Source organism: Pelodiscus sinensis, chromosome 23, assembly GCF_052426305.1.
Source record: "Pelodiscus sinensis isolate ZL-2025 chromosome 23, ASM5242630v1, whole genome shotgun sequence".
NCBI classification, from domain to species: Eukaryota; Metazoa; Chordata; order Testudines; family Trionychidae; genus Pelodiscus; species Pelodiscus sinensis.
This window is the reverse complement of record NC_143074.1, coordinates 25429312-25453490: the sequence shown is the minus strand read 5'-3', so window position 1 is coordinate 25453490 and position 24179 is coordinate 25429312. Positions and strand designations below refer to the sequence as shown.

The window sequence follows — 24179 nt, the reverse complement described above, 5'->3', positions numbered from 1 at the left end:
CTTCTGTTCCACCTCTCTTGCCAATAGCAAAATGTGCATCGTATCTGCCTATCCTCTGAAAGAGAGTGTAAAAAGTATCTGTTCACATTACTGGAGTTGGTGACGCTTTGGGATTAAGGACATTATATATCTGTAAATACACACAGCAGTACAGGAAGAAAGTAACAGTCATCTCTAACATTAACATTCTAATCAAAAGGGTTTTCTGCTTCGCACAGCACTGTCACTTCATACCAGGATTTCTCAGTGTGATCCGTTAAGTTATAAACACTGAAAAAATTAGACTGATACAAATGGACAGTTTGAGTACTCTGGTTTTATTACTTAATCAGATTCACTATACAGTCCCTGTGAATCTCCCCTCGAGTATCCATACCACCAAATATTAAAAACAAATACATTAATTTGTCTTCTGTAAAGCCTTTCCCTATTTGCTTTTTTTGATCAGAGTCACCTTCATCACTGACTGTTTCAGTTGCTTCCTTCCCAATTTTGTTTTGGCTGGTTACAGCTTCTGAATCTCTGTTCTTCACATTGACACGTACTTGCCATGGAATGATGCACATGGAATGGTCCAACCTTCCAGGGGGCAAAGGAGAATCAAATTCTAATAGTGTCCATCGTCGATTTTCTGCAGTTAAAAAAGACAGAAAACTCAGTACGAAATCAGTTTGAAATTCACAAAAAATGAGGCTAACAAAAAGAATGAGGATAACAGCATCATAAATTATGGACTAGTCTGCAATGTTATAACCCCCTTCAAAAAAAAAAAAAAAAAAAAAAGGAGGGTGATATGGATTGACCGTATACCATTATGCCAGTGTAGAACTGGAGAAATGCCATAGATTTCAATAGATTCAGAAATCTACACATACATCGCACCACGTAACTAACACAGGAACCAATCCCTGCAACAAACCTCGGTGCCTACTCTGCCCACATATCTACACCAGCGACACCATCACAGGATCTAACCAGATCAGCTACACCATCACGGGTTCATTCGCCTGCACATCTACCAATGTAATGTACACCATCATGTGCCAGCAATGCCCCTCTGCCATGTACATCGGCCAAACTGGACAGTCCCTACATAAAAGAATCAATGGACACAAATCAGGTATCAGGAATGGTAATATACAAAAACCTGTAGGAGAGCACTTCAATCTCCCTGGACACACAGTAGCAGATATAAAAGTAGCCATCCTGCAACAAAAAAAAACTTTAAAAACAGACTTCAAAGAGAAACTGCAGAGCTACAGTTCATCTGCTAATTTGACACTATCATTTTAGGATTAAACAAAGACTGTGAATGGCTAGCCAACTACAAAAGCAGTTTCTCCTCCCTTGGTGTTCACACATCCACATCAGCTGCTAGAAGTGGGGCTGAATTGACCTCATTATCTCTAGCCTTACTCTCAATTAGTACTCTTTTCTTATGCCTGCATATTTATACCTGCCTCTGGAATTTCCACTACATGCATCTAACAAAGTGGGTCTTTCACCACGAAAGCTTATGCTCCAATAAATCTGTTAGTCTATAACAGTGGTCTCCAACCTTTTTACACTCAAGATCACTTTTTAAATCTCAGAACAGGCAAAGATCTACTGCCCCGCCCCTTCCTTGAAGCCCCGCCCTCTCTATTCTCCTCCTGTCCATCACTTGCTATCCCCAGCCCTTACTTACACACTCTGATAAACAGTTTATTTTTAAATTATGTGATACATACAATTAAAATCACGTGTTTATAGTTATGAAATAAATGGTCTGTTTTGTATTCATGCTATTTAAATCTAAAATGAAGCATTTATAATTATACATTTTGAGGGGACGGAGTACTGTGGCTGGAGGCAGGGGAGAGGGAACAGGGTGCTGGGAGGGCAGAGGACAGGATTCTGCAGCAGGGGACAGAGTGCCAGTGGGGACAGAGTTCGGGGAGTGGGGACAGAGTTCGGGGAGTGGGGACGCGAATGGGGACAGAATTTAGGGAGTGGGGACAGTTCTGTAGCTGGGGACAGAGTTCGGGGAGTGGGGACAGGAATGGAGACAGCATTCTGTAGTTGAGGACAGGGGAGTGGGGACAGGGGAGCGGGATGCCAGTGGAGGCAAAGAGTCCCCTGCATCTCTCTCCTCCCAGCATTCCCCCCCGGAAACCCGCGCGTGCCTGCCCAGGGGGCCGACCCCCCCACCCGTGCAGGGAAGCCCCGTGCGCGCCTGCCCCGGGGCCAAACCCCCACGCAGGGAAGCCCCGTGCGCGCTCACCTGCCCCGGGGCCATCCCCCTCCCCCGTACAGGAAAGCCTCGCGCGCGCCTGCCCAGAGGTCCGACCCCCCCCACCCAGGCAGGGAAGCCCCGCGTGTGCGCGCCTGCCCCGGAGCCAAACCCCCGTGCAGGAAAGCCTCGCGTGTGCGCCTGCCCAGGGGGCCAACCCCCGCACCCGCGGAGGGAAAGCCACGCGCGCCTGCCCCAGGGCCAACTCCCCCCTCCACACAGGGAAGCCCCGCGTGCGCTCACCTGCCCCGGGGCCAACCCCCCGCCGCCCTCCCGTGCAGGAAAGCCTTGCGCGCGCCTGCCCAGGGAGCCGACCCCCCTACCCGCGCTGGGAAGCCCCGCAGGCGCTTGTCCAGGCGTCAACCCCCTCCCCGCGCCGGGAAGCCCCGGGGCCAAACCCCAGTGCGCCGGAAGCCAATACTACCTCTGTCTTCTCTAGAGGTAAGTAGCGGGACTTCTGGGGGGTGGGAGGGAAATGGGGGCGGGGCTTACAGGACGCTTCACGAGCGACTGGTCGAGGCCTCGAGATCGACCAGTAGCTCGTGAGCGACTGGTTGGTGACCACGGGTCTATAAGGTGCCACAGGACTCCTTGTTGCTTTTATAATTTCATACGGTAATTAGGGAACCTTTGTGGAATTTTATGAAAAACCCTTCCCACCTATGTGATATTTATACATTGTATCCAGTGCCCCAGTTGCATCCATTCCACCAAAAATATACAGATGGTCTCCAAAGGCAGCAGCTGAGTGGGCTGCCCGGCCTTCTGGGACATCACCAGCAGCTGGTAACTTTTCCCATCTCATGTGATCTATAGGCAGAAAAATAAATTAATAGCTACATTTTACAGACTGAAATAAACGGCTCTTTATTCACACTGAAGGGCCAACCATTGGGCAGGGTCTGAAACCCTCTGGGAGAATCAGACCCATCTTTGGGTTTGCTTTTGTTTTAAAGCAGTCACACTTGGGCTTTGCTTGTAAGGGCTCAGGCTACTACTAAGACTGCTGGTTTTTCTGGATCTGAACAAGAGTTATAACACTCTTCTGCATCCTTTTGAGGTGGTAGCACTGGGGGAACACAAAGATTTTCCTTTGGTGGGGCTGTGCTAGATTTTTTTCTTTACATGGCATGGGAATTCCTGGTGGTACTGACAGCTGCCAAGTATCAAGAGCTCAGCTGGTTAAGAATGTTCTCCCATATATAACAGGGGAGCAACCAGTTCATAAGCACCAGTCTATATTACAACAGAACCTCAGTTATGCATTGACTTGTCAACCATGAGCCTTATCTGGAATGGAAGTATGCAATCAAGCAGCAGCAGAGATTAAAAACACAAATACCGTATGGTTAAACGTCAACTACTAAAAACAAGGACATTTAAAACAGATTTGACAAGGAAACTTTTTCTGTGTTTGTTTCATTTAAATTAAGATGAAGAAAAGCACATTTTCCTTCTGATGGTAAAGTTTCAAGGGTGTATTAAATCAATGTTCAGTTATAAACTTTTAAAAGAATAATCACAATATTTTGTTCCGGGGTATGAACCAATTCAATTCTCCAGGTGTTTATAACTCTGAGATTCTCCTCAAAGGAAAGGATAATGCTTTCACGGCCATTCTGACTCATGAGAGTGCCTTATACAGTAAGATAAGAGCATTGTTTTAATTCTTATTTACAGAATATGCTACTGCAGCTATTTATGAAAGAAATATGGGAGCCAGGCTTTCAGACACTTTGCTGAAAAACCACTTGACAGTGACAGTCAAAAGAACCCCCACGGCAACATACATTCAGTGCTTAGATACGCCAGATAGTAATTAATTCCATAGCCATGTTACAGAAATGCCTGCATCTCTTAGCTTGTAACAAGTTGGCTGTTGGCTTTGATATACATGTGGCCTGCACAAACACTTCTGGATCATTACCACAAATCCCAATCTATTAGACCTGTGTTACAGATCTCTCGCCAAAGCCAATAGGATTTCTGCCTACTTAAAAAATGCAGGGTCAGCATGATAACAAAACCAACATGCCCAGAGCACCAACCAGTTACCTTTGAGCAGATCTACTGCACGTATACAATAATTATTGTAATGGTTTTGTAAGAGATGGTCTCTCCCAAAGCTGCAGTACACTATTTAATACAGTGATAGCTACTTCATATACTTACTTATATCAATGAAGAACAGATCATTGTAAAAAGTATCACCGGATAATCCACCATGTACGAAAAGCTTGGTCCCAACTGCAACCACTACATGGCCATGCCGAGGTGAGGGCGGATTACCATGTACTTCTGGCTGTGACCAAGTCAAAGTGGCTAGAAATGGGAATACATATGATTACGTAATGAGTTGCTGGAGCTCTGTAAAGCCAATAAACCAGAAACCCAGGTCTAGGGACCTCTAGACCAAGTGTGACGATTTTTAAATAAATAACAATGAAGTTCAAGAGTCTAGTTTCTGGGATTATTGCAAGAAGCAATTGAAATAAATAATAGGGATGTAAGCAAGTAGTCAAGTAGCTGATAAGCCTAGGCTTATCAGGTAGTCGAGTCGACTATTCAACTACTTGCATTCCACCCCACCTTCCTGTCTTTGTATCAAAAGCAGCAAAGGAAGGGGAGTAAAGCAGGAGCCAGTTCTGGGGGGAGCCAGCTTAAAAGCCAGTGCCCCTAGCACCATCTCCATGATGCCACCTGCCCACCTCTGCCCTGCATTTTGCCTCTATCAGAGGCAGCAGAACAAGGTGGGGGGCAGAGGAGGTTGCTCTGCATCCTACAGTGCAGCCCCTGTCCACAGGGGCTGGGGGGGGGGGGTGTCCCAGCCCCCGATGGAACCCCCATAGACAGGGGCTACTGGACCCGGTGTGAGCCGGGACTGAGCAAGCCAGGCTCAGTCCCAGCTTGCACCAGGCCAGGAGCTACCCCTGCTATTGCTCTGCATTTTAAATGTAGTAAAAGCCAGGCCGGCTCTTACTACGTTTAAAATGCAGAGCCAAAACGGTCCTGGACCTGCCTTCTCTTACCGACCGACCGCCTTCCCTTATTGACTAATCGTGTAGTCGATACAAATTGTATCGACTACATGATTACCCAGTTACCTGACTCTTAACATTCTTAACACATACTCAGCAAAGAAATGTAGCTATTTGTATATCTCTTCTAGAAGTAATTCCATGCAGCTGGTGCAATAGACAAAAAATATTTTTTCTTGCTCTATGTATTGTCCCTTCGTAGTGAAGTGAGCAACATATGATGTTCTTTCTACTAAAAGAGAGTGGCTACTACAGCAAGTTGTGGTTGCAGTTGGAGGATTCTGACAATGCACCTCAATCCTGACCGGCAATGCCAATGACACTCTTCTCTTAGATCTTTCCACTGAAGGTACTACCAAGTTCCCGTGTGATGTTGATAAGCTTCAGATGGGGGGGAAGCCCATTAATCTAATTTAAACCTGCAGCCAAAAAACAGTGTCTAATAATACACAATACTCTATTACCCACTTCTTTATGTATTATTTCCATTTCCAGGTCTTTGTATCTGTACCACGCAAGCTTTCAGTTCAAGTGGACAATGAATCATTGAACAACCCAGGAAATTATAGACCGGTCAGTTTAACGTCTGTCCCAGGGAAGATAATGGAGCAGGTAATTAAGGAAATCGTATGCAAACACTTGGAAAGTAATAAAGTGATAGGGAATAGCCAGCATGGGTTTGTGAAGAACAAGTCATGCCAAACTAATCTGATAGCTTTCTTTGATAAGATAACGAGCCTTGTGGATAAGGGAGAAGCGGTGGATGTCATATACCTAGACTTTAGTAAGGCATTTGATACGGTCTCGCATGATATTCTTATTGATAAACTAGGCAAATATAACTTAGATAGGGCCACGATAAGGTGGGTGCATAATTGGCTGGATAACCGTAGTCAGAGAGTTGTTGTTAACGGTTCTAAATCCTGCTGGAAAGGGATAACAAGTGGAGTTCCTCAAGGGTCTGTTTTGGGACCCGTACTGTTCAATATCTTCATCAATGATGTAGATATTGGGATAGAGAGTACGCTTATTAAGTTTGCGGATGATACCAAACTGGGTGGGGTTGCGACTTCTTTGGAGGATAGGGACATAATTCAAAATGACCTTAGCAAGTTAGAGAAATGGTCAGAGGTAAACAGGATGAGGTTTAATAAAGAGAAATGCAAAGTGCTCCACTTAGGAAGGAACAATCAGTTCCATACATACAAGATGGGAAGCGACTGTCTAGGAAGGAGCATGGCGGAAAGGGATCTAGGGGTCATAGTGGACCACAAGTTGAATATGAGTCAACAGTGTGATGCTGTTGCAAAAAAAGCAAATATGATTCTAGGTTGTATCAACAGGTGTGTTGTAAGCAAAACTCGTGAAGTCATTCTGCCGCTCTACTCTGCACTAGTTAGGCCTCAGCTGGAGTACTGTGTCCAGTTCTGGGCGCCACATTTCAAGAAAGATGTGGAGAAATTGGAAAGGGTACAGAGAAGAGCGACAAGAATGATTAAAGGTCTAGAGAACATGACCTATGAAGCCAGGCTTCATGAACTGGGCTTGTTTAGTTTGGAAAAAAGAAGATTAAGGGGGGACATGATAGCGGTTTTCAAATATCTAAAAGGGTGTCACAAGGAGGAAGGCGAAAATTTGTTCCTCTTGGTTTCTGAGGACAGGACAAGGAGTAATGGGCTTAAAGTGCAGCAGGGGAGGTTTAGATTGGACATTAGGAAAAAATTCCTAACTGTCAGGGTGGTCAAATATTGGAATAAATTGCCAAGGGAGGTGGTGGAATCTCCCTCTCTGGAGATATTTAAGAACAGGTTAGATAGACATCTGTCAGGGATGGTGTAGACGGAGCTTGATCCTGCCTTGAGGGCGGGGGGCTGGACTCGATGACCTCTCGAGGTCCCTTCCAGTCCTATTATTCTATGATTCTATGATTCTAACTCAGTGTAAGAAAACATTAGTTATTTAACTTATATTATTACTTGTGTCAAACACATGAAGTTGTGCATCTTTAACGGGCTCTGCTCCTTTATCTCCCCCTCCAAGCACATAAAGCCGGTCTCCTATAGCCGCTGATGATGTGTGGTACGTCCTAGGGAGTGGCTGAGTCCCAATCACTTGAGGGCTTTCCCAAATTCCTGTGCCTAATTAAAAGAGGAAATGATAATTGTTCATAAATATATAACAAGAAGTTACCTTGTGTATATGAATTTTTCAGCACTGAAATTGACTCGACGAGGAATTATTAAGCACAAACCACAGTGATGAGCAAAAATCAAGCATGGCAAAAAATGGCTTTTGGGAAATGAGGGAAAAAATCCAAGTTGCAAATGAAAGGTCAATTTGTTGCACGTGCCTAATTCAGGTTTACAGCACCTGACAAAATGCTATATCCCATCTACATAACCACAACTGACTTTGTGGAATGTATTTATACACTGAAATCAAGCATGGCTGCTGGGACTTCCCACTAATCCTAGAGAGCTTTTGTATTTATTCCACACCTTGATATTTGTACAGTGAATCTTTATCATTGCACAAGTCGAGACGTGTAGTGGAAGGCAACAGACAGGCTGAAAACAGGCACACAAAGCCATAGAAAAGGGAGAGGAATTTTAGTTAACTCCAGGGCAAACACCTCCAAGACTCTTTAATACCCATGCAGAGCAGACCACGCTACATCGCACTCAAATGACCTACATTAAACTGCATGGTGGGCTGAGCTGCCTCTGGCAGGACTCACTTGTTTGACACAAGAATGCTCCTGCTGGCATCAGGTAGGGGATTTGTTGCTGTGAAGCACTAAGAACAGTGCATTGCCCGCAGCAAGGAACCCAAGGGGAACACAGCACTTTCAGAAAATCATAGGTTTGATCCTAGCTAGTCTTTAAAACTTCTAGGAAGAAATAAAGAAAATCAGCAGCCTGTAAATACAGCTTTTGAAGTTGTAACCTGGACATTGCAAACGTAACCAGGTAATTCAAACAGTTTCTCAGGTGGATAACAAGTGCATGTGCAACAATCCAACAAAGAAAGAGAAGACTGGAGATGGGTGGATTCTACCACACACTCACCTAGATTCAGCACTTGAATGCAGTTTCTATTTCCAGACTGGTCAGCCCCTCCAAACACCCAGAGGCTAGTGGGGCTGCTAGTGGGAATGAAGGTGGCATGTTCGTATCGAGGCAACAGGCCCATCCAACCAGGCATTGACCATTGGTGTCTATCTGAAATGGAGGGAATTACAGAGCTCCATTTACAACACTGATGTTTACAGTAATGCTGCCGCCCCGCCCCGGGCTCCGCATGTAAACATGTAACCACTACAAAATTCAGTAGTTACACGTTTGCCAAAATAAACACAATTTAATCTCCCTATTGAGTATGGAGACTAAAACTTGAAAGAGTCCCCATAAATACACCCCAGCATACAAACAAGTGACAGAATATCTTTCATCATTATGTTTCCTAGCTCACCTCTCTCATCCCCCAACTAAATGACTGTGGCTGTCCATAGCTCAGATCACAGACATGAGATTCAAGTCCAGAAAATGCAGACTTGAAACTTTATTCCCTTCTAGGCTCCGATCCTTCAGTTACATCCACAACCATATGCAGACCCATGCAACAGCAGGATTGAGCCCTTCATCCATCTGGAGAGGATGTAACACTTAAGGCTTGGTCTACATAGAACTAGATCACTTGGGGTGTGAAAAATCCACATCCCCAAGCAATGTAGTTATGCTGACTTACACCTCCAGTGGGGATAGTGTTATGTTGGGGGAGGAGAATGTCTCCCATCCCACCAACACAGCTACCATAGAGGGTGAAGTTACTAACCTAACAGGAAAGCGTTCTCCTGCCAGATGAGACTGATAATCGTCACCAGATACAGTGCAGCTGTAAGTTTGTTGTGTGGATCTGCTGGAATTAACCGTGTTACTGCTTCTAGGCCTAATCACAGCTTTTGTCATCCCACTGAAGTGTTTTCATGGATCTGATCCATTCTTCCTCAAACACAGCAAGGATAGAACAGACGTTTTGGTTTCCAAGGACAGACAGCATAATAGGCAACAAAACTGCTGAATGCTTCCTGCTCTTACCCAGATCTATGATGTGGGCATCAGAGAAACTGCCACTGGGGTCTGCTCCCCCAACAATGACCACTTGGCCTTTCCCAGCAGTTGGGGCTGAAGGCAAATATAAGCAGTTATGGCCAACGCGTGCATTAGGCCTTTCTCCTTGAGGGACAAGCTTGTACCTAGAACAGGGAAACACAGGCATGAGAATCAGGCCTGGAGTGCACAAAGTAGTTTGGGGAGGAAAGGACAGGGATATTTGTAGTGCAATCAATACTCAAGTGCTGTGCTGGAGAAGGGTGTGAACCACTCCTGGACCAGGGGAATGAGGGGAAAAGTGAGTTTAGAATACAGTCCCCACACACTGATCTGAACCCATAGGCTCATCAAAAATGCTAGGAGGAGGATGGGTTATCAGGGTTTAATGGGGGAATCTGACCCACAGACTCCAGTGAGATAACTGGGGTCATGACGCAATAACAAACGACAGTAATGGGAGAGGCTGAGGAGAAATGGGAAAATGCTCAGATGTACTGACCACGTGCCCCTTTGGGGAACATCTCCAGGCTCCAGAATTGGCAAGGCCTTCGGCCTCATGGGTCTTGAGCAAAGGAAGCAAAGCCAGAGTCACATTAAAACCCTCTGGGGCCTGCAGGAAATCCCCCCCCCCGATCCCCCCCTTGCGGGCAGGGGAATCGCCCCCCCGATTTCCCCCCCCCCGTGCGGGCAGGGGAATCGCCCCCCCAATTTCCCCCCCCAGTGCGGGCAGGGGAATCGCCCCCCCAATTCCCCCCCCCAGTGCGGGCAGGGGAATCGCTCCCCCCGATTCCCCCCCCAGTGCAGGCAGGGGAATCGCCCCCCCCCAATTTCCCCCCCCAGTGCGGGCAGGGTAATCGCCCCCCCCGATTCCCCCCCCAGTGCGGGCAGGGTAATCGCCCCCCCCGATTCCCCCCCCAGTGCAGGCAGGGGAATCGCCCTCCCCCCCCGATTCCCCCCCCAGTGCGGGCAGGGGAATCACCCCCCCCGATTTCCTCCCCCAGTGCGGGCAGGGGAATCACCCCCCCCGATTTCCTCCCCCAGTGCGGGCAGGGGAATCACCCCCCCCGATTTCCTCCCCCAGTGCGGGCAGGGGAATCACCCCCCCCGATTTCCTCCCCCAGTGCGGGCAGGGGAATCACCCCCCCCGATTTCCTCCCCCAGTGCGGGCAGGGGAATCTGCCCCCCCGATCCCCCCCCAGTGCGGGCAGGGGACTCTGCCCCCCCCGATCCCCCCCCCAGTGCGGGCAGGGGAATCGCCCCCCCGATTTCCTCCCCCAGTGCGGGCAGGGGAATCGCCCCCCCGATTTCCTCCCCCAGTGCGGGCAGGGGATTCCCCCCCCGATTCCCCCCCCCAGTGCGGGCAGGGGAATCGCCCCCCCCGATTTCCTCCCCCAGTGCGGGCAGGGGATTCCCCCCCCGATTCCCCCCCTCCAGTGCGGGCAGGGGAATCTGCCCCCCCCCGATCCCCCCCAGTGCGGGCAGGGGAATCTGCCCCCCCCGATCCCCCCCCAGTGCGGGCAGGGGAATCTGCCCCCCCCGATCCCCCCCAGTGCGGGCAGGGGAATCTGCCCCCCCCGATCCCCCCCAGTGCGGGCAGGGGAATCTGCCCCCCGATCCCCCCCAGTGCGGGCAGGGGAATCTGCCCCCCCCCGATTCCCCCCCCAGTGCGGGCAGGAAAATCTGCCCCCCCGATCCCCCCCCAGTGCGGGCAGGGGAATCTGCCCCCCCCGATCCCCCCCCAGTGCGGGCAGGGGAATCGCCCCCCCGATCCCCCCCCCAGTGCGGGCAGGGGAATCTGCCCCCCCATCCCCCCCCCAGTGCGGGCAGGGGAATCTGCCCCCCCCATCCCCCCCCCAGTGCGGGCAGGGGAATCTGCCCCCCCCGATTCCCCCCCCAGTGCGGGCAGGGGAATCTGCCCCCCCCGATTCCCCCCCCAGTGCGGGCAGGGGAATCTGCCCCCCCCCGATTCCCCCGCCAGTGCGGGCAGGGGAATCTGCCCCCCCCCCGATTCCCCCCCCAGTGCGGGCAGGGGAATCTGCCCCCCCCCGATTCCCCCCCCAGTGCGGGCAGGGGAATCTGCCCCCCCCGATTCCCCCCCCAGTGCGGGCAGGGGAATCTGCCCCCCCCGATTCCCCCCCCAGTGCGGGCAGGGGAATCTGCCCCCCCCGATTCCCCCCCCAGTGCGGGCAGGGGAATCGCCCCCCCGATCCCCCCCCAGTGCGGGCAGGGGAATCGCCCCCCCCATCCCCCCCCAGTGCGGGCAGGGGAATCTGCCCCCCCATCCCTCCCCAGTGCGGGCAGGGGAATCTGCCCCCCCATCCCCCCCCAGTGCGGGCAGGGGAATCTGCCCCCCCCGATTCCCCCCCCAGTGCGGGCAGGGGAATCTGCCCCCCCGATCCCCCCCCAGTGCGGGCAGGGGAATCTGCCCCCCCATCCCCCCCCCAGTGCGGGCAGGGGAATCTGCCCCCCCATCCCCCCCCCAGTGCGGGCAGGGGAATCGCCCCCCCCGATCCCCCCCAGTGCGGGCAGGGGAATCGCCCCCCCCGATCCCCCCCAGTGCGGGCAGGGGAATCGCCCCCCCCGATCTCCCCCCCCCAGTGCGGGCAGGGGAATCGCCCCCCCCGATCCCCCCCCCCAGTGCGGGCAGGGGAATCTGCCCCCCCCATCCCCCCCCAGTGCGGGCAGGGGAATCTGCCCCCCCGATCCCCCCCCCAGTGCGGGCAGGGGAATCTGCCCCCCCGATCCCCCCCCCCCAGTGCGGGCAGGGGAATCTGCCCCCCCCCCCCCCCCCAGTGCGGGCAGGGGAATCGCCCCCCCCCCGATCCCCCCCCCAGTGCGGGCAGGGGAATCTGCCCCCCCCGATCCCCCCCAGTGCGGGCAGGGGAATCTGCCCCCCCCGATCCCCCCCCCAGTGCGGGCAGGGGAATCGCCCCCCCCGATCCCCCCCCAGTGCGGGCAGGGGAATCGCCCCCCCCCGATCCCCCGCCCAGTGCGGGCAGGGGAATCTGCCCCCCCGATCCCCCCCCCAGTGCGGGCAGGGGAATCTGCCCCCCCGATCCCCCCCAGTGCGGGCAGGGGAATCTGCCCCCCCATCCCCCCCCCAGTGCGGGCAGGGGAATCTGCCCCCCCCATCCCCCCCCAGTGCGGGCAGGGGAATCTGCCCCCCCCATCCCCCCCCAGTGCGGGCAGGGGAATCTGCCCCCCCCGATCCCCCCCCAGTGCGGGCAGGGGAATCGCCCCCCCGATCCCCCCCCCAGTGCGGGCAGGGGAATCTGCCCCCCCGATCCCCCCCCCAGTGCGGGCAGGGGAATCTGCCCCCCCCATCCCCCCCCCAGTGCGGGCAGGGGAATCTGCCCCCCCCCCGATTCCCCCCCCAGTGCGGGCAGGGGAATCTGCCCCCCCCGATTCCCCCCCCAGTGCGGGCAGGGGAATCTGCCCCCCCCGATTCCCCCCCCCCAGTGCGGGCAGGGGAATCTGCCCCCCCCGATCCCCCCCAGTGCGGGCAGGGGAATCTGCCCCCCCATCCCCCCCCCAGTGCGGGCAGGGGAATCTGCCCCCCCCGATCCCCCCCCAGTGCGGGCAGGGGAATCTGCCCCCCCCGATTCCCCCCCCAGTGCGGGCAGGGGAATCTGCCCCCCCCGATTCCCCCCCCAGTGCGGGCAGGGGAATCTGCCCCCCCCGATTCCCCCCCCAGTGCGGGCAGGGGAATCTGCCCCCCCCATCCCCCCCCAGTGCGGGCAGGGGAATCTGCCCCCCCGATCCCCCCCCAGTGCGGGCAGGGGAATCGCCCCCCCGATCCCCCCCCCAGTGCGGGCAGGGGAATCTGCCCCCCCCATCCCCCCCCCAGTGCGGGCAGGGGAATCTGCCCCCCCCGATTCCCCCCCCAGTGCGGGCAGGGGAATCTGCCCCCCCCGATTCCCCCCCCAGTGCGGGCAGGGGAATCTGCCCCCCCCCGATTCCCCCCCCAGTGCGGGCAGGGGAATCTGCCCCCCCCGATTCCCCCCCCAGTGCGGGCAGGGGAATCTGCCCCCCCGATTCCCCCCCCAGTGCGGGCAGGGGAATCTGCCCCCCCCAGTGCGGGCAGGGGAATCTGCCCCCCCCATCCCCCCCAGTGCGGGCAGGGGAATCTGCCCCCCCCGATTCCCCCCCCAGTGCGGGCAGGGGAATCTGCCCCCCCCGATCCCCCCCAGTGCGGGCAGGGGAATCGCCCCCCCCGATTCCCCCCCCAGTGCGGGCAGGGGAATCTGCCCCCCCCGATTCCCCCCCCAGTGCGGGCAGGGGAATCTGCCCCCCCCGATCCCCCCCAGTGCGGGCAGGGGAATCTGCCCCCCCCATTCCCCCCCCAGTGCGGGCAGGGGAATCGCCCCCCCCCCCATCCCGGCGGGCGCTGCGCAGGCGGAGGAGCGGCCGCCTGGATCGGCCCCGGCCCGTTGGGCCCCCCCGGCCCGGCCCGGCCCCCCCCGCTCACCGCCGTGGGGCGGGGAACCCGGAGCCGCTTCACAGCGCCGCCCCGCCCCCCGCGCGGCGAGCGCGCTGCCCGGCATGCCCCGCGGCTCCCGGCATGCTTTGCGCCGCGCGCCAGGGGCTGAGGCAGAGCGCGCGGGGCGCGGAGGCGAAGGCACCTGCCCGCTGGAAGGCTGTGGGGGCGGGGCGCTTCCGCTTCTGGCCCCCGGGTCGCTCAGGCTGACCGACTTCCGGCCTCCCGCCCCGGAAGTGCCCCTCGTTTCCGGCCCGTCGCCGCGGTAGTGGGGCTCGGCCGCCCCCGGAAGTCGCCGGCTCCCGTTTCCGGCCCCGGCTGCTCGGCTAAGATGGCGCCTCTGGACCTGGATAAGTACGTTGAGATCGCGCGGCTCTGCAAGTACCTGCCCGAGAACGACCTCAAGGTGAGCGCGGGCGGGGCCCCGCGGGCTGCGGGAGGCGCCTCCCCGGCCGGCCTGCCCCGGGCAGCAACGCGCTGGCCCCGCCCTGGAGAGAGACCGGCAGCTCCCCAGGGTGCGAGGAAGCGGGGCCGGCGGGGAGCCCGAGCGGACGGGGGCTCTTCAGCTTGGGAACGCGCTGCGGGACCCCCAGTCTGCACCGCCAGACTGACAGCGGAGCCCCCAGGGAAGCGTCACTTACTCCCAGGCGAGAACCAGCGGCCACCACAGGAACTGATAGGCAGCAGGTTTAAGACAAAAGGGAGTATTTTTATACACAACCTGTGGAACTCCTTGCCAGAGGGTGTTGTGCAGGCGAAGGTGATAATGGTTCCAAGTTTAGGAGGACAGGTCCATCAATGGCTGTTAGCCAGGGTAGTCAGGAATGGTGCCCTTAGCCTCTGTTTGCCAGAAGCTGGGAATGAACAACAGGAGATGGATTGTTCAATGATTATGAGTAAACTTAACAAATAGTCTTGCAGCACTTTATAGACTAACAAAACCTGTAGATGGTAGCATGAGCTTTTGTGGGCACAACCCACTTTTTCAGATGATTATGTTACTGTCTGTTCCCACTGAATTCATCTGGCACTGGCTGTAGTCAGAAGATGTGATAGTGGGCTAAATGAACCTTTGGTTTGACCCAGTAGGGCTGTTATTATGGTAAAAGACACTAGTTTTTGTTCTGCAGATGCTTTTTTTTTTTCTTCAGATCTGGGAAAAATACTCAGAGGGCTACTAAAATCTCTACAATGAGATAGCTGCACTATTGCAGCTATGCAACTGTAGCACCTCTGGTGAGGATACTGTGATGTTAATGGGAGAGGTGGCATAATAAAACCACACTGGTACTTACAAGAGCTTCAGGGGGTAGCCGAGTTAGTCTGTTACAGAAAAAAAAAACAAATGGTCTGGTAGCACTTTATAGACTAACACAACATGTTGATGGGATCATGAGCTTTCGTGGGCACAGCCCACTTCTTCAGATGACTGGAGTTATGAGTAGGGGATATGAAAACTTGAAATAAATAGGAGGGGGGGAGAAAAAAAGAAAAAGGGAAGGGGGTGTGACACAGAGCATCATTAAGTATCTGGAGAATGGGTACTTAAACCTAAGAACATCTTACAGTGTAACTTATATCACATGTTGTTCATACCCTCAGCGACACAAATTATACCAACACCAGTGGTAATGCCTACAAGCCCACAGTGTCACAGTTAACTAGTAGGTGGGAACAGCTTGTTTAACATAAGTAGTAGATAAACACTGCGGGAGACCATTAAAAGTGAACTGATCCATTAATCATTGTATATTGAGAGTCCTGCAAAAATAAGTATGCGGTACTCTTTCCCTCTACGAATTAGTGGAGTCAGCATGCCTGAATGTGTGAGGGGGATTCTTTTCTTTTTTTGTACATCATCAGTGGAATTGTTTTCTAAGTTTTAGTGAGCTATACCTGTGAACCACCTGTGAAGAACCATGGCACTGTTCATGGGGTTGCACAGGCGTAAGTGAGACTTTAGTTATTGATCGGTGAGTGAGCAGGAAAGAATCCAGTTTGAGTCTCTGATCTCAGGATGAGTTTTAGGTTTTGCAGTTTTGCAGATGGAAATTAACTTTTTTCCTTGTTAGCTGAGCATATCTAATACAGAAACCATTGATAAAATAAACATGAAATAGTGGCAATCTGACTTTCAAATTTTAGAGCAAAACTGCAATTTAATATAGCATTTAAATAACCTAAGATGCACTCATTCTGTGAACTGTTGCTCTATTCATTGACACACACTTAATTTTAAAAAAATGTTTAGCTAGTAACGGATTTTCTTACATATTTATTATCATCCCAAGCAGTGTTCCCTGTATGATGTGCATGTGCATCTGCTCAGGGGTGATTAATATGTTGCCCAGCTGACTAGCAGAGCGCTCATGCCTAGGTTTTGTTTCTATCAGTGGTGCACATTAAGATTGTAAGAGTGTACGTGTTTTAACAGGTAATCCAAATGACTGCACATAGCTCCCAGTCTGGCTTCTGGGGAGCTGCTTGCTGCCCTGCACTGCTGCCTCTATCAGAGACAGCAGCATAGGGTGGTGGGGGGAACAGGTATGCGCGGGGAGCGGCTTAAGTCAACTCCCAGAGAGCCACCTACCACCCTATGCCGCCTCCTGGCGCGCTGGCTGCTGCCCTGTGTGTAACCACTGAACATTTCAGTGGTTACACATGTCAATTACATGTGCTGTGCACTAAGGGATGTTAAATTTGCACATGCCTGGGAGCCCATACAAATTTTATTCTGCACATTAATGAAAAAAATCCACACATAGATAGAAAAAATTAGAGGGAACATTGATCCCAATTCATTTGATCATGATCATGGTGTCTAGAGACTTGAATACATTCTAAAGCAAATAATTTATAAATCTGTTATTTCTTGATATTACAATGCACAAAAACCTCAGCCTGATCAGTGTAAACTTCTTTTTCTGTAGCGCTTATGTGATTATGTGTGTGACCTGCTGCTCGAAGAGTCAAATGTACAGCCAGTATCTACGCCAGTTACAGTTTGTGGAGACATACATGGACAGGTAAAGTGGCGCAACTGCTTGCATGTTATATTTCTAGAGAAGAGCAGTCTGTCACTTGCAAACATTTTTAGAAAGGTAGATGGGTGAGGAGTATTTTAAATATGTGGTTGGGGAAGCAGAACTAACTACTGAACGTTCAATAATTTGCAATATTCTGTGTGCACTGCTTTTGCACAGTGGAAGGAAAACCTACTGTTTATAATTTTCCCGTAGTGTACTTTTGGGAGGCCAGCCTCACAGAATAAGAAGAGCTGCAGAACGATCCTCACTTTCAGTGATCATCTGTGAACTGCTGTTACTTAGACTGCAGTTGCTGAACTATTCAGTGCTAATAGGGACCTCGTCCCAGGAGGAGGGAACTCCCATTTGAAGCTGATGCATGTTTATGCAAAGGGGTTGCAGGATTGAATCCAGGATTAGCACAGTGTGCAGCTGCTCTCTTAATTTGGCAGTTAATGTGGATTTTTAACACCAGGAGGATGAATGGGAAATATGTCCCTTCAGCCCATAATTGTACAGTGGAACTTGTTTAGACCTATTTTTATCTATTTTTTTTAAAAATAAAGATTATTTCTGCCTAAACCTAGGTACATTCCAATTAATTGTACTAATACACTCTTAGCTAACAATGATAACAGAAGCCTTAATGTTTAAACCTTTTTTTCCCCCAGTTTTATGACTTGTGTGAACTGTTCAGAACTGGAGGTCAGGTTCCTGACACAAACTACATATTTATGGTATGTACATATTGGATGTTGGTCATTCAAAAAAGTGTAAGGAAAGCACCTGTACAATTACACCGATTAAAAAAACAAAACCCTCAACTTCCTTTTGGTTTTTGTTTTTAGTAGGGATGTCACCAGTTAACCAGCAAGCATCACCCTTACTGAGTGTGTCTTACTGGTTAACTGGTGGCCAGGCCCACCACACCCTGGGCAGGGGCCTTTCCAGCCTCATCAGAGCAGCTCGTACTGTGGAAAGCTGGGCCCTGCCTTGCTGCGAGCAAGGCTGCTGCTCCAGCCCAACCGTGGGATCCCGTTTAACCAGTTAAATGTAATGTTTAACCAGTTAACTGATTAACCAGGATTTTACATTGCTAGTTTTCAGTTTCCATTTTTAACTCTCTAGCATGTAAACTTCTTTTCACTCCCAAATTTACTCTTCCACTTGGCTAATGTGTGTGGCTTTTATTTTGTCCATTAAAATTTGAAATAGGTAATGCTGGTTCACACAAAAGGAAATACATTTTTTTTTAAAGCCTACTATCTAAAAGCTCTAGCTTACATTGGCAGTAGAGGGAAAGTTAAATATGAGGAGCTAAAAAGAACACCCTGAAACATTTCTTGGATGAATGGGAACATAAGAATCACAAAAACAATGGTTAATTTTTTTAAAATGTAAAATTTCAGATATCCAGTTAAACATTCCAGTTAAACATTTCTTTAAGATGTTCTCAGAATTTTTTAGCAATGGTGCTTTATGGGCGTCTGCAAATTAAAGAATTATAAATAGAGATACTACTGTTTGCACTCCTGAAACTATTCTTCCATATATTTTAAATTTTCAGGGTGACTTTGTAGACAGAGGTTACTATAGTCTGGAGACTTTCACCTACCTTCTTGCACTAAAAGCTAAATGGCCTGATCGTATCACACTCTTGCGAGGGAATCATGAGAGCAGGCAGATAACACAAGTATATGGATTTTATGGTAAGTCGTTATAAACGGTTGCTGAGCTGTGGTTAATGTCACAAAAATGCAGTGAGCTCATTCTGTCCTTTCTTTGGGCAATTTTAATTGTGAATACAAAGCATACGCAATTAAGAGGCCAAGTGGATTGAGAAATAGGATTAATCAGGACTGTACGCCAATCTGAATTTATACACTGCCAAATAGTAAAAGAACATTCCCCGTTCTATGCTACAGTAATTGCAGTCTTGAAATGGACTGTGCTCTAATTTGGATGGAATTCTAGTTCTCTCTCTGGGTACGTCTAGACTACAAGCCTCTTTCGAACGAGGCTTTTTCAAAAGAATCTTTTGAAAAAGCTTCTTTGGAAAAAGATCGTCTAGATAGCCACAACTTTTTCGAAAAAGCCCTGTTTGTAGCCAAGAACGCCTTTTTTCGAAAGAGCTCTTTCGAAAAAAGGCGTTCTTCCTTGTAAAATGAGGTTTACCGCTGTTGAAAAAAGCCACGTTCTTTCGATTTAATTTCGAAAGAACGTGGTGGCAGTCTAGACGCAGGTGAAGGTTTTTCTAAAAAAGGCCACTTTAAAAAACAAACAAACAAAACCCTGTAGTTTAGACATAGCGTCTGACACTGACTTGCAGTATAACCTTTGTGCCTCAAATTTCTTATCTGTGAAATTTGTATAAGGGGCTTGATATGGGAGTTGAGCTTTTACTATTTGAAGTCCTTTTGTATTTTCTGATGAGAAGTGCTGTAGAAGAACAAAATATTGAGAATTTGCTGTTTGGCTCGTAATAAATTTTAATTCTAATCCTATCAGTTTGGTAACAAAGATGGCTTATCTGGTAAGTCACGACTGGTGCAGTAGATGTGACAATAGTATTGAATGAACATGTGATTAGTATTGGGCAGTAGTGCAGACAATATAAATTGAGTGAGTTTACCTGAAAACTTAATTGTAGTTCCAAAGCTTTGACAAGACCTGAGGAATCCTCCAAAATCCAATACGTGCCCCAAGTGATATATAATCACAAATGGATTTGCTTCTGAGGAGAAATGGGTATTCATTTTAATCCGTTATGTCTAAGGAATCCTTCCTTGCTAGGTCCGAGTTATCCAGATCTATTAGAACTTAGTAACTGAGGCTCCCCCTCTTTGATCCAAAAATGTAAGGCATGGTTTGGCTCTGCCTGTATAGATAGGACCAGGCTACACCACTGTGGCTGCTTTCGGGTAGTAGGAGAGGTCAGTTATGAGAGGTGGATCTCTTGTGGAAATAACGTCTTTTATTTTAAAAACAATCCTTAAGATTTGTCTGTTCGGTCTCCTTAATGGCCTAACATCGTTTGGAGCATATTGATTTCTAAACCAAAGAAAGCTACTGTGATAAGAGCATCTGGCCTATTTAATCATCCCAGTAGCATCTGATTTATTTTCATTGAACAAGAATTCAACCAAGGACTTGTTCATGGTGAATTAAATAGAGATTTGAGTTGTGGATGGGGCATAGGAAACTTCTGATGGAGGCTACACCTTTAGTCACCTTGAGATGGGAGGAAACCTGTGCAAAAATAATGCTCGAGTGTGCAAGAAACGAGAAGACGGCTGCCAATGGAGAGGTCAGATGGTCATAAGAAAAATCCTCTCTCATTGAACTAGTGAGTGCTCCCATCTGACGGACCAGTTTATTTTTTGTTCATTTATTTATGAGATTTCAAGTTTTAGTGTCAACATTTGGGGGGGGGGGGGGTTCCTGAACAGAATCAAGGAAAAAATGTCAAACAATAACATCTTTTTTTCTATTTAACAGACGAGTGCCAAACCAAATACGGAAATGCAAATGCCTGGAGATACTGTACCAAAGTCTTTGATATGCTCACAGTAGCCGCTGTAAGTTTTAAACTTGCTTTAAAAATATCTAAAGCCGATTGTTTTGCATTATTATTTCACTAGGCACACATCTAAATCGCCCTTAATTGTCATGTTTGTGGTACAGGGAGTCCCCGCTGTAAGTCAACATGATATACATTGGTTCCACACTAGTGTCGTTGACGCTTGTGGGAACTGTTTTGTTTTAAGTCCTCCCGTTGCCTGCACTTCCTGTCGTGCAAAAGAAGACCAATTCATGCAAACGGAAGTCCACACTTTTTTTTAATGTATTTTGGACATATAGCGGGGACACCCTGTATCTAGAGACAGATTGAAATTAAAAAGTAAAAATATCTCAGGTTTTACATGAATCCTGGACTAGTGGATGGGGAGAACTGATATATCTTAACTTTTAGGTGTTTTTTCATACAATCCTGCATAACATTCTCATAAGCAGACTAGGGAAATATGGCCTAGAAGAAATTACTACAAGGTGCGCATACAACTGCTTGAAATACTGTCCTCAGAGTAGTTATCAGTGGCTTGCTGTCAAAAGGGAGAAATCTATTTAGAGTGATGGAGTGGGGGGAGAGAGGGTCTGTCCTAGGTGCAGTCAATGATTTCATTAGTGATTTGAATCGTGATGTGTGCGATTCTGTAACTTGCAGACAACACCAAGATGGGATGGGTATAAGCGACTGCAGGACAGGATCATAATTCAAAATGATCTGGACAAATTATTGAATTGCTGGATTCAACAAGATGAATTTCAGTAAAGACTAGTGCAAGTACTCAAAGAAAGAAAAAAATCAGATGTAGAACTATACCAAATGACTAGGTAGTCATATTCTTGGAAAAGATCTGGAGGTGATAGTGGATCACAAATTGAATGAATCAGCAATGTGGCACATTGCTGGTGGTGAAAGGCTACAGCACCCCAGAATTCTAGCAGGAGTGTTGTATGTAAGTTACAGGCATTGCTTTGCTCTGCTTGGCACTGGTGAGGCCTCTCCTGGCATATGTCAGGTATGGCTCAGTATGCTTAGTCCTGCCTCGACATGGATGAGTGAACTAGATGACTTCTTGAGGTCCCTTCCAGCTCTGCTTTTCTATGGTTCTATTCTTTCTCCTAGTTAATAGATGAGCAGATTCTCTGTGTACACGGTGGCCTATCTCCTGACATCAAGACACTGGATCAAATTCGAACCATTGAACGCAATCAAGAAATTCCTCACAAAGGAGCTTTTTGTGACCTTGTCTGGTCTGACCCAGAAGATGTTGATACCTGGGCAATTAGTCCCCGAGGAGCGGGCTGGCTGTTTGGCGCAAAGGTCACAAATGAGGTAAAGCCACCATAATAGAGAATGTAAAATTGAGGGAGCAGATAAACTAAAACATTGCTTAGCTTTAAGCTTCATACTTCTGTTGTGCCATTAGAGCAGCGGTGGGGAACCTTTTTTTGGTCAGGGACAGTCCATTCACAGAAAAATCAGTCGGGGTCTGCACACAAGCAAGAAGCAAAAAAACCCAACAAAACCCTCACTGATGTGGCCCCTGACTGAGAAGGATAGAGACACTCCCCACATTCCCCTTGCACACCAGAACCTACAAATATCGAGTATTCATTTAGTCAATTACCTGCCTTTTAACATCCTTAATCTCCATGTCCATTTATAGTGCCACTGGTAGTACGAACGCATTTCAGACTGGTTAACTGGTTTCTAAGCTGCAGCATGATTAGTATTTTTTGCAGAGGGAAAAAAGCCTATAGGCTGCATCTCTCTCTGGTCTGTCAACAGGGGTATGGCCAAGTTTCCCACAGTCCCATAAAGTTTTACAGCCACCAGTCCTGGCTCTGTGTTCTGTGCTGTTGTTTAGCTCTAATTTACCTCTCAATGTCTTCTAAGAGCCCAGCAAGCAGTGGAAGTGTTGGTAATGCTGCCAGGCAATATTAACCTCTTGTGGTTTGGCAAATTCTCTGGCTCCTGAGGATGCCGGACTAGAGAGGTTCAACCTGTATCTCAATTTGGTAGGTCTCAGGAGTTTGAGGGAAAAGTCAGGGGTCTGAAATAAATAGTATCTCATCTGCAGTTCAACTTAGTGGCGATCCCGTAGAAGACTTTGCAGATTTGCCTAGCAGACCTCTTCTCCTTGAGTAAAATATTGTAATCTTGAGACAGAGCAACATTTTAGGGGATATAGAACAGTTAAGTATTAAGTATAACTATTTACTATAAATGTTTTTCTTTAAATTTACAGTTTGTTCATATCAACAACTTAAAACTCATCTGCAGAGCACATCAGCTAGTACATGAAGGCTATAAATTCATGTTTGATGAGAAGCTGGTAACAGTATGGTCTGCTCCAAATTACTGTTACCGTTGTGGAAATATTGCATCAATCATGGTCTTTAAAGATGTAAATACAAGAGAACCAAAGTTGTTCCGTGCAGTTCCAGACTCAGAACGTGTAATTCCTCCTAGAACAACAACACCATATTTCCTTTGAGATCTTTTCCCCTCCTACTGTTCCCCCATTCCCTTGTACTATTCCTCTATATCCTTTTTATTGAGCACTTTGCTGCTGAAATGCTGCCTCTTGCCTTTTTTTATTTTTAAATTATCTAAATGTATTGTGTATTATGGTGTCTGTAGCAGTGTGTCTAGACTTCCTCCTCCCCCTCCATGTGCCCTCCCTCCCTCATTTGAGAGTGCTTGTGAAATGTCTGACATGTATTCTGCTGCACATAGTTCTTGTATAGTTCTGTTTTCAGGTGAGACATTTTTCCCTTTACAAAAAAAAAAATCATAATCGGAACTATTTTGATCCCATTATATCATTCAGGTTTTTGTTTGGTAAGTTTAAAGAAATTTCAGCAGCAAAGTTATTGCCTAGTGTGCACGATGGGACTGTAAATGCATTGTGCTGTGTACACACGTACAAGATGTAAAACTCAATTGTCCTTGTTAGATCTTGTTTTAAGTGAATAGAAAATAAAATGGTCTAAAGGGCTGTCTCTCCCTCCCCCCTTTTTTAAGGATTCCAATAAAAATACAAAAAACTGCTACAGCTATTGAATTTGTACATTATAATAATTGTTCTGATTTGTCATATCTTGTATTTTTAATAAAGTCATATCTTAAATGAAACCCACCTCCTAGGTTAAATATTGCAAATAAAACTCCTACTTTGTTGATGTGAGCATGTCTTCTTTCCTCCTCAGTAAGAACTACTTTGGCTATCAATTATAGAACTGATCTTAATGTTACGATACTATGTTTTGGACACAAACTTTAAAAGAGTGGTTCTCTTCTGAAAACTGAATGTATAGAAATGACATGATTCATTACAGCCACTCCTTGGATAGATGTCACTTACATACTAAAATAAGTTATTGCTTGTCACTTCTGTTATTGACTCTGCAAATACTAATGTAGCAGAGACACGAGCTGGGTCCTGTTCTTGCTTGTAAATTAACAACATTGTTTAACCTTGTTGTAACTGTAATAGCTTAGGTTGTTTCTGAATACCACACCAATCTTGACTTTGATTTTAGGTAAAAGGGATATTTGTACAATGGATTTGATCTAGAGGTCAATGAGAAACAAATAGGGAAGTCCACAAAACCACTCTTGAAATTACTTTTCAGAGGAGAACTTAAGTGGTTGTGCCTAAAATACCTAATTCCATATTGAAA

The 24179-nt window shown here is 48.8% G+C and overlaps 2 protein-coding genes across 4 annotated transcripts; one reads left to right on the top strand and one right to left on the bottom strand.

Moving 5' to 3' along the window:
- Positions 1 to 296: 296 nt before the first annotated feature.
- On the bottom strand, positions 297 to 14130 carry RABEPK (Rab9 effector protein with kelch motifs). Of its 3 annotated transcripts, none has more exons than XM_075905699.1 (8): positions 14045 to 14130; positions 9922 to 9984; positions 9408 to 9565; positions 8379 to 8531; positions 7287 to 7448; positions 4445 to 4594; positions 2933 to 3082; positions 297 to 631 (listed from the first exon to the last, which is right to left on the bottom strand). In XM_075905699.1, exons 2-8 carry the CDS (start codon positions 9978 to 9980, stop codon positions 321 to 323), a joined length of 1143 nt encoding a protein of 380 aa, XP_075761814.1. In that variant the 5' UTR covers positions 9981 to 9984; positions 14045 to 14130; the 3' UTR covers positions 297 to 320. The 3 variants fall into 3 exon arrangements, with proteins under 3 accessions (XP_075761814.1, XP_075761813.1, XP_075761816.1); XM_075905698.2 differs by lacking the exon at positions 14045 to 14130 and adding an exon at positions 13891 to 14041; XM_075905701.2 differs by lacking the exons at positions 7287 to 7448; positions 14045 to 14130 and adding an exon at positions 13891 to 14042.
- Positions 14131 to 14170: 40 nt separating this feature from the next.
- Positions 14171 to 23678, top strand: PPP6C (protein phosphatase 6 catalytic subunit). The gene is made up of 7 exons (XM_075905702.2): positions 14171 to 14305; positions 16830 to 16925; positions 17597 to 17662; positions 18493 to 18634; positions 20424 to 20503; positions 21616 to 21825; positions 22742 to 23678. Exons 1-7 carry the CDS (start codon positions 14231 to 14233, stop codon positions 22988 to 22990), a joined length of 918 nt encoding a protein of 305 aa, XP_075761817.1. The 5' UTR covers positions 14171 to 14230; the 3' UTR covers positions 22991 to 23678.
- The last annotated feature ends 501 nt before the right edge of the window (positions 23679 to 24179 follow it).

Coding starts and splice junctions, on each gene's coding strand:
- RABEPK (XM_075905699.1), bottom strand. CDS start 9,980: ATGAGGCCGAAGGCCTTGCCAATTCTGGAGCCTGGAGATGTTCCCCAA. Junction 4,595..7,286: donor ACTTCATGTGTTTGACACAA/GTAATAATATAA, acceptor TCCCATTTCTAG/CCACTTTGACTTGGTCACAG. Junction 3,083..4,444: donor TCTGTTCTTCATTGATATAA/GTAAGTATATGA, acceptor TTCTGCCTATAG/ATCACATGAGATGGGAAAAG.
- PPP6C (XM_075905702.2), top strand. CDS start 14,231: ATGGCGCCTCTGGACCTGGATAAGTACGTTGAGATCGCGCGGCTCTGC. Junction 16,926..17,596: donor GTGGAGACATACATGGACAG/GTAAAGTGGCGC, acceptor TTTTTCCCCCAG/TTTTATGACTTGTGTGAACT. Junction 21,826..22,741: donor GCGCAAAGGTCACAAATGAG/GTAAAGCCACCA, acceptor TTAAATTTACAG/TTTGTTCATATCAACAACTT.